Source organism: Coffea arabica, chromosome 2c (assembly GCF_036785885.1).
Source record: "Coffea arabica cultivar ET-39 chromosome 2c, Coffea Arabica ET-39 HiFi, whole genome shotgun sequence".
Lineage (NCBI taxonomy): Eukaryota > Viridiplantae > Streptophyta > Magnoliopsida > Gentianales > Rubiaceae > Coffea > Coffea arabica.
The window spans coordinates 72024832-72034802 of NC_092312.1; the positions used below are offsets into that span (position 1 = coordinate 72024832).

At 35.8% G+C, this 9971-nt stretch overlaps 2 protein-coding genes across 4 annotated transcripts; one reads left to right on the forward strand and one right to left on the reverse strand.

Annotated features, from left to right (window-relative positions):
- The first annotated feature begins 3285 nt into the window (after nt 1-3285).
- Nucleotides 3286-3729, forward strand: LOC113724637 (uncharacterized). The gene has a single exon (XM_027247520.1). The coding sequence runs from the start codon at nt 3286-3288 to the stop codon at nt 3727-3729; it is 444 nt and encodes a 147-aa protein (XP_027103321.1).
- Nucleotides 3730-5716: 1987 nt separating this feature from the next.
- On the reverse strand, nt 5717-8439 carry LOC113727777 (uncharacterized). Of its 3 annotated transcripts, none has more exons than XM_027252119.2 (4): nt 8030-8439; nt 7035-7105; nt 6347-6451; nt 5717-6122 (listed from the first exon to the last, which is right to left on the reverse strand). In XM_027252119.2, the coding sequence occupies exons 2-4, from the start codon at nt 7077-7079 to the stop codon at nt 6006-6008; spliced, it is 267 nt and encodes an 88-aa protein (XP_027107920.1). In that variant the 5' UTR covers nt 7080-7105; nt 8030-8439; the 3' UTR covers nt 5717-6005. The 3 variants fall into 3 exon arrangements, with proteins under 3 accessions (XP_027107920.1, XP_027107921.1, XP_027107919.1); XM_027252120.2 differs by having other exon boundaries at nt 7035-7116; nt 8122-8438; XM_027252118.2 differs by having other exon boundaries at nt 7035-7116; nt 8030-8436.
- Nucleotides 8440-9971: the final 1532 nt, after the last annotated feature.

Sequence of the window (9971 nt, forward strand, 5' to 3'; positions counted from 1 at the left end):
GATCTAATGTGAAGGTATTCGAAATATTTTCTTGGTATTTTTGCAAAAGCAAAATTAGCCGTGAAGATTTTGAGAATGGCTTCTAGTGCACTACTAGATTGCTGCCCATTGAGATAAAATTGAAAAATTGAATATGAGCAAATATATGCCTATATTATTTGGCAAATATAAATGGATGAAAAATTTTTCCACCAAAGATTGGTTCAATATATCTGAACCACTAAGAGAGATTATTTTAAAATAAATTCGGGGATATCATATCTTTGCTATTTTATTGTGTAAAATCTCAAACTTGAGTCAAAGATATGATACACATCAAGGGGAATGGGACTTGAGGCCAAAATTTTAAATTGGAACCATTTATGAGGATACAACTACCTAGGGACTGGAGCTCTCAAGAACTAGGTCAGAGACAAACGAATCATAGAATGGTTTGGGTGAAAAGCATGCATATATTATAAAATTGTTAAATCCCTTCCCATGGTGTAGAGCATGCTCGTGATTCTATGACGAATGAAAGGTTAAGATTTGATATAAATCTTTTAATGAATTCTATAGCCCTTTATGGGTGGAATGCCTTAGTCATAGGGGTATTCTTGATAGACTCACCTATATGAGTGTGGAAGTAAAGGCCGCTTCTTATGAGAATTTGGCTAATTCTTTAAAGCATTTATGAATCTGGGATAAAGCACAAGACCGTAATGTGCTGGCTTAAAAAGCTTGTTAATTAATATCTTGAATATCATGTGTGTGACATAATTTTATATATCTTAAAGTAGTCTTAGTTTCAAGGCTATAGTCCACTTTGACTCTAATATGAGGATTATGGAAATACTAAATGAAGGTTTCAAGGCAATGCCACTTTCATTATGCATGATGTTCTCACCTTGTCCAAATCTTTATTTTTCTGAAATTTTATTAAAATAAGTGGGGGAATGTTGGTGTATTTTAATAAAATCTTAATTTTTTCCTTGACCAAATTATTACAAGGAGTTATAATAATTTATTTGGAAGTTCTTTGAATTATAATTGTGGGAGTTTCATTACAAGGAGTTATAATAATTTATTTGGGAGTTATGTGAATTATAATTGTGGGAGTTACAATGCATTTTGAATGGAGTTATTATACAATTATTTGAATTAGAGTTACAAATGAATTATTTGTTTCAAATGAGGAATTAATTGAGTCTTTATAACCCATTCAAATGTGGATTAATTTTTTTTAGGTTACAAAATCTACCAATTAACTACAATTTAATAGGAAAAAACCGTTACACATTTTCAACCCCTTTTTCTTAAAGTTTTGTAGCCTATAAATAGTGAAATTCTTTGAAAAATTTGTGACACGCACTTCTCTTAACGAAAGATCATTCTAAATACTATTTTCCTCACGCTCATTTCTTTCTCTCTCATTCTATTTTCTTTGGGCAAACTAAGATATTGAAAAGTTTCTGCTTCTCTTGGTTGTGCAGATCAAAGGGAAGCAACAACTATAGAGTTGGACTATTGTATCCTGGAGGCGGCGTGCTAGACCTTCTGCATCGCTCTAAAAAATACCGTAGGGGTGCGTATCGTTTTAAAGAGAGCGTTCTACTCGTCTCAACCCTACCGAACTTTTTAGTAGCTGTCAATTACAAGGTGGTTGGATTGAAAATCAGAAGTTGTTCATCCAATAATTTTAAAATCTAGTTCGCATATCAACCCATGCCAAAATAACTTTTGATGGTACAAATTATTTGCAATATTGAGGTATGAGATTTTGTTAATTTCTTTGTTAAATCCTACTAGAGAAATTACTGTTACTTATATGATTAATTTGATTTAGGACCAACAGGATCTACAAACGTGCCATAAGTTAACGAATTTCTTGATAGCGCTTGTGAAGTAAGCTAAAGATTTGCACTTTCTCATGCTAAGAATTTCTTCATTGACAAAGCATATAAATAAGCTTAGGCAAAAAATGAGGAGAGGCAACTCAGTCGCTGACAGTGCTCTTTGAACAAGCATAAGCACAGAATGATTCAGCAGGAGACAGAACAGCAGATACTCCGAAATAGAAAACTAGCTCATCCAAGAACCTAAGGCGCAAGACAGGAGGAATTGACAAACAACCCTACTTGTATTCAGAAAACATACTTCACCTAGTACTTCTACCATTCATTTAGTTCCTTCATATACCTGTCACTAATCCATAGACAGGCCTCTCGCCGGTGGCCTGATTTACCACATTCGAAGCAAATCATGTGCAAGCCTTCACATTCTACATCCTGTAAAAACATATTGATCCGATGCAAGGAGATAAAGGCTTAACGAGATCATACATACTCTAGCAAAAATAGCCATCGTCCGCTTATCCACCTTGACAGTCTTTCCAAGTGCATTCCAATCTTGAACAGAACCCTGTCATCATAGTACTCAACAGGTAAACTGGTGAACTTTGCCCAAACTAAGGTTGAGCTTTGGGTAGGCATAAAATTCAGTTTCCATGGCTGAATAGTTATGTAGTTTCCCATTATATATTAGGACCCTTTCTCCAGCACTAGATAGCAATCTTTTTGGCATCGAAAACATACATGAAAGAAGTTCATGCTCAGGTCAACAAGCTCCAATGGGTATTTGCGCTTCCAAAGTTGAACAAGTTCGGGAGAAAGGAAAGTGAATGACATGGTTTTCCCCAACAGTTTGAGAATGAGAGCTTTTCTCCATGACTTCAAAGTTATTTGTTGACCTAGATCCTCATCATCTGAGCCTGTGTAAATTGGTGGAAGGCTCGTGGTAGATAAAAGAGCATCCTTAAATGACAGACCACCAGTACCAGGACCCCAAGGTTCAGACTGTTTAGTCCGCGCATTGTTTGCCGGATCTGGAGATTCCTAGGTGTTATCTTGCCCAACATTTCCACCATCAGAGGCAATGCAATCTTTGAATGCTTGATATTCTGTCTTCTCTGGTGTTCGGTAGGCAAAAGGGGATGACACGAGTTGTTAATTGTGCCCCCAGCTGATACCCAATCAGTCTTGAAGAACCCTCATTGCATTGAATAGGCAGGGCAATCTGAAATTTGAAACAGCCATCTAGCACCAAAGAGCCAATCTAGCACCAAAGAGCCACTTTGTCCAAGAATCTTGCACCCCAGAGAAAAGAATCAGTCAATTTAACATGAACTGAGTGGACAACCCACTAAGCCCATTGGAGTACCCGCCATGGAGTTGAGCACTCCAAGGTCTTGCAAATCTTTTGACTTCTGCTTGCAGGAACAATCTGTTAACAGGAATTTAAATCTCCATGAATGGCTCTACCATCTCCCACTTGTTTTTTGCAGATGACTCATTAATCTTTTGTAAAGCTAACTCTAAGGAGGCAAGTGAGATCACTAGAATTCTTCAAATCTATGAACTAGCTTCAGGGCAAAAGATCAACATTGAGAAAGCAGCAGTTCTTTTCAGCAGAAACAGCTCCCAAGCAAATAAACAAGATGTCCTCCAAACTCTAGGCAACGTCCAGCATGTTTCTCAAGCAAAGTATTTGGGTCTCCCTATGGTTATAGGAAGATCTAAAAACAACACATTCAGGTTCCTGAAAGACAAAATGATTGGCAAGCTGCAAGGATGGAAGGGCAAGATGTTAAGTAATGCAGGCAAAGAGGTTCTTCTCAAATTCGTGGCATTAGCTCAACCATCATATACCATATCAGTTTCAAGCTTTCAGATGGACTATGCAAAGCATTAAGTAGCATGATGGCGAAGTTTTGGTGGGGAAATAACCAAGGCAAGAAGAAAATGCATTGGAAAAAATGGTGGGACCTGACAGAAATCAAAGGTAAACGACGACTTGGATTTCGTGATATAAAGTGCTTCAATGAAGCCTTACTTGCCAAGCTAGCGTGGAGACTGCTAACAAATCCTGAGTTGTTGGTTAGTATGGTAATGAAAGGGAAATATTTTCCGAACTCCTCTATCTTGCAAGCCAAAGCAAAGTCAGGTTCCTCGTGGATATGGCAGAGCATTCATAGTGCAATCTCTTTGCTAGAAGAAGAACTTAGGAGACAGATAGGGAATGATAGATCAACTGCAATTTGGAAAGATAGATGGATTCCCGATGGTATGAATGGACTAATAAGATCAGCTAGACCTCAAAATTGCAACATAGACAAAATCTGTGAACTGATCATTAACAAGAGATGGAACAATAATCTTATTCAGTCCATTTTCTCAAGAGAAGGGGTGGAACAAATACTAATGATCCCTCTCAGTATCTAGGAAAGGCAGGACAGGTTCATTTGGAGGCATAGCAGCAGTGGAGATTACACCACCAAGTCAGGATATGCTCAAGCCAGATTAAAAATGAGCAAGAGGGCCAATAAGATGCAACCAAATGAGGGATCCAGCGCAAGGAAGGATGATCCTACACTATGGCATCAAGTCTGGGATCTAAACATAAAACATAAACTGAAGCACTTCCTATGGAAATGCTTTCATAACATCCTACTTACCAATGAAGAAGTGAATAGAAGAACTGGCAAAGGGGACAAGTGGTGCAAATGCTGTGGTGAAGAGGTAGAAATATTAGAGCACTTTTTTTTCAACTGTATAGCTAGAGAAGAGGCTTGAAAGACATTCCCTATCAAATGGAATGGTATTCAAGAAAGTTAATGGAATTTCTCGAAGTGGTGGGAAGCATTGCAGGGTGCTAGAAGCAGAGTTAACGGCATCAGTCACATAGAAACCACAACAAACTTCTTGTGGCAATTGTGGAAAGCAGGGAATGCCTGCAGCTTAAACAAGGAAAGCACAAAAGGTAACCGATCTCAAATAGAGCTCTAGAAGAATGGATGGAGTACAAACAGATGTGGGACTTGGAGAAAATGGAAGGAAAAAAGATGATCCAGAAGTACCAACGCTGACCATCACAAAAGAACTTCAGGATTAACATGCCACCCTAATGTTCACAGATGCAGCAATGGACAAAAAGAGAAGTAGAGGGGGATTGGGCATCGCAACAAAGGACCATAATGGAAAACTTGTCAAAACATGGGCAATCCCTACTGGAATATGAAGGATGCTGCCATATTAGAAGCTGAAGCAATCAGATCAGCCATGCTCAAAGCTCTGGAAGAAAGGTGGACATCTCTGCTCATACATTCAGATTGTAAAGGTCTAGTGGATAGAATTAATCACAAATGTTTTGGGCTATCTCTATTAGATGTGTTGGTAGAGGATATTGTACATCTTCGTCGATCCTTTTGGTGATGTTCCTTCATATTTATTGGAAGGGAATATAATCGCACTAATTATGATTTGGCAAAATTTGCCATCAACCTAATTGATGAAACAAGGTGGGAGCTAGACTTCCCTGTGTGGCTTAGGACTGAAGCCCACAAAGATGTCCTGGCCATGTGCCAGTAGTATGTATATGCTAGGAATATTGTAACCTTTCTCACATATATATTAAGTGATGACCTTTTGACAAAAAAAAAAAAAAATGGAGTTAAGCACTCATGAATAAAATATCAAGGCATTCTTGCGCTCAAATTGGAAATGCATTGAAACTGGCAAATATGCTCAAGAAAATCTATCAGACGTATTTTAACATCATCTTTTAGACAAATAATTGGTAGTTATGCATACATAAAATCTCATCGTAAAATTTGTGCGAGGTGGTTATTTATATGCACGTTCCTATGTAGCCGGTCTTGAGTCATCCACTGCACCAAGCAAGGCAAAAATAAGACATTTCATTTTATTTGTCCCCACATCACAATCAGTTCTTCATCTACTAACATTGAACCTCCTGAATATTTCTACCTGACATGGATCCCAAGAACTCCTGATACATACAAGTTCAAGAATGCCTTCATCACATCAATGTAATTCTTTCTTATTTTTATTTTATTTTATTTTATTTTTGTGTACATTTAAGTATCCAGCCAAGTGCAATTCCATGCATCTATCCCACAGTAGCAAGGGCAGAATTCGATCAAGCCTTCAGTGACCCATTAACTCTTTTCAGCTTGCATGAAGCTTGTCTTCTTGGCTTCTCTCAGCAAGTTCTTTCCTGTGCGCTTGGAGCCTCTCCTTCAACTTCTTGCTCTCTTCAAAATTTGCCTTTCGTTTCAAAGCTTTCTGCAAAAGTTTTAGCATCACAAATGAATATTTAAAGCTTTTTTATCACTTACCCTTTTACTTTCTTTTTTCTTTTTTTTTTTAAATAATTGCAAAGCATCCGAGGGGTGGTTGGGATGTTTGCAAACTTGTATTGCAGCTTTGATCTCAAATAGAGAGTAATAAATAAGCTTCATTGTTCCTATCAGAGGAGAGCAATCAATATCCCAGTTACAAAATCTTACTTCTTGCCTGAAACAGCGATCAAGCTTTACTTTGAGTTCTGTGCATTTACCAAAAAATTTCCCAATTGGATGATCTGAGTGACACTTCTGGAACTGTTCAATAATCTGCATCATGCAGCACGAATAACTTAATTCCTTCAAACTTAATCATACTCCAACAGCTCTACAATTGAATACAAAAATCCAGGCAATATAAGTCCGTATAGCTGAAAACAATTATAGAACCTACTGCAGTTTTGTCAAAACACAAGAAGACCATTTCTCATCCTTTTCAACTCCAAGTAAACAGAAAAGTCCAAACCCATCCAGTCCAAAGTAAGATATTAAACAACACCAAAATTCCAAAGCAACTTCAACAATTTACAATATAGTATTCAATTGTCATATTTCATTCGATAATAATCCAAGATTTGAATGTTTAAACATGAAAAGGAGCTTACAATAATAGGATTCTTGCATTTTCAGGTATTCAGCGCTGAGTTAACACTGACCACACAACAGGCATGAACAAAATAAAGTTCATAATATACCTCATTCAATTCAACTCCATACAAGGAATGCGCTTGATATTATGTAAAGGTATCATTCATCACCAAATAGAAGACAGTAAAACATCAACAAACTTATAGTTTAAAATGAGAAAGAACTAGACAAAGCAATTATTAAAAGGAGGCAAAACAGGACTTACTTCTGCACACATTGGGTGCCTGTGTAATGTTAGCGGGGGATGCATTATCTTCTCAACACTTCAGAAGGTTCCTATCACAAACCTGGAAAAAATAAAATATGGAAATCAATCTTGTTTTTTACATTTAGACACTAATAACATGTGTTTTTATCTACCTATATTCATTTAAATAGTGATCCTTCCACTCAATTAGGGATCCGTATGTCTTCAGCCGGAAAAAAGAAAGAAAAAATTTCCTAACATCTCCTTTAACTTCAATCAAGAAGTATCATCTAACAGATTAAAAATAATGAATCAAATAAACAGGATTGGTGTTGTTTACTTCTGCTTCCTACTTTCAGCTGGTTTACACCTATAGTAGCTCTTACAATTGCGGACAAGATAATCCATGATCCATAATCCATCACTCCCTAGTCATAGATGAGCACCCAATGACTGGTTCTGGGACAACATTCATCTCGCTTATCCTCTACTTCTCAGCCTAGTTCAATGTTTTCACAGGATAGCAGCATTCTTCAAGTTTATGCCCTTCAAAGTTGGAAGTTTTCTCCTAAAGTAACTCAGTATCATAATTTACTTCCATTTCTTTTAGATTGAATTCAGTAAAATAAATGTCAACCATTATCAAAAATTTTCTATCATGCCAACGTTATTCTCTGTAGAAGAACAATTGGGAATATGATTTCATAATAAATATAAAGAACATAAAAAGGGTTTCAAAGATTAAAATTCACGTTATTTTTCCCTTCTTTTTTCGCCGCTTATATTAACAATCAACTACGTATATCTGACATGGAAAAATCAATAAAGCCACACAAATTGGCACGGTATAACTGCTAGAGAAAAAAAATTAAATTTCTTCCAGATTACTATATCTACTGTGGCAGCAGAGTCAAATTATCCATTCATTTTCCACATATTTCAAAGAATATTCAGCAACTAAACTAACAAAAAAAAAACCCGAATACGAAACAAGCAGTCACACTAAAAAATACCTTTAGAAATGTGAATACAACTTGCAAGATTTTAATTTTCCTTTTTATTTTCCCTTGAATTTCTTGGGTTGGTCGGAGGGAGGTAACGCTACCGTTTTATGCAACCGGCGCCGGACTTTGCCGGGCTAACCCTGTTTAGTGTGATTTGCTCCCGCAACCACGATTTCAGTGAAGAGGAATTGAATATGATTGATGAATGATCGGAAAAGAGGATGCTTTTTTTTGGGGGGGGGGGGAAGGGCGGGGCTGGTGGTGGTGGTGGAGGAAATCCGGCTGCTCTCCAGGAAAAGAAGCCGAGAGATGGGTTTAACAAAAAGAAGATGGGGATTTTCTTTTCTTTTTTTTTTCCCTTTTAAGCTTCCTACAAGTGAACAATAATAATGAGCTCCAATTCTCGATTTCCAGCCATTCGAGTTTAGATTTTTTTGTACATGATGGCCTACTGCCCGTCTGATATAATTCAAAATATTTTTTCTTTATCTAAAAAATACTCTGAAAAATATATGTACTTTTCACATAATAACAATAATAAACTTTTTTTCTATTATACTTCGCGAATTAGACTTATTTATTTTGGAAAGATTTAAAAATTTGTGTAACAATGACAACCTATCTTTCCAATTATATATGGAATATCACGTACGTATATCATAATTTTATATATTTATACATGTAACATAATTTGATGTTAAACTTTTAATAAAGTTAATATCTGATACACAAGAATAGCTTTGTTTGGATATCATAATTAGATGTTAAACGTTTTTCGTAAACATATTTTTCAATCACTATTTTATCTCACATATATCAAATCGTTACAATAATTTTTTTACAAAAAATCCAGAAAAAATGCAATCCTACAAAAAATTTCAGAAAAATGCAATTCAAACAAAGCATAAGGGTAAGGGTCAAGGGTAGCATTAAATAGGAAAAAATGCACTTTTCATCCTTAAAGGTTAGGTTGATGACCAATTTCGTCCTCAAAGTTTCATCAAAAATACATTTCATCCTCAAAGTTCCTGAATTTTGGTCAATTAGGGACAATTGACAGAATAATACTCAATTTGGATGGAAAGCAGTACATAAGAAGCATGCTTCGTTAGAACCAACTTTGCATTCAACAAAAAACAGGTAAAACCTATTCTTACTTCATTTGTGTCCTCTCCACTCTTTTTCTTGTTGTAGTTCTAAAAAAATTTCTAACCATTAAATCTAGTCATTTGCTGGCAAAAAGGTTTACATAAAAGGTCGACATCCAGTTATTCATGGATTATAGATGACTTGGATTTGAGTATCTATCCAAACGCATTAAATTAGTCCAAATCATTTAATTTAATTTAATTTAATTTTTTATCTATCAAAAAAATATATAATAGAGGAAACCCTATTTGCAAAAATAGAGGAAAGCCGTAAAAAGCTGGTAGGTTGTTGTTACTTTATTTTGTATAGAAACTACCAGCTGTTTATAACTTTTAATTTTAGGGATAATTTCAGAAACGTCAGGAGAGGTTTTTGGCTATTGCAGGTAGGTCCTCTCTAATTTAAAAAATTACACTTACCTTCTCTACTATAGCATTTCAATAACAATATAAATCCACTATGCTAAATTTGTTCTAAAAATCCTAAAATACCCCTTTGTTAGTTAGAAGGGGGGAAAACTCGCTCATGTATTTCTTTCACATTGCAACTATTGCAATTCGCATAACTACTACCCTGACGAAGTCAATAAGCCACCATAACTTAATCCTCGTATTCTCATAATTTCGAAAGCCCAACTTTGCAGCCTTAAAGATTCCTGTGCAAATCAATTATGATAATTAAAATTTGCATTCAACCTAATCTTTTTCCTCAATTTTTTTGCCTAAATTTTGCATCTAAATTGACCAATTTCATTATTCAAATTCAATCAAAATGGATGCAAGTTTGTTGATGCTAAAATAAT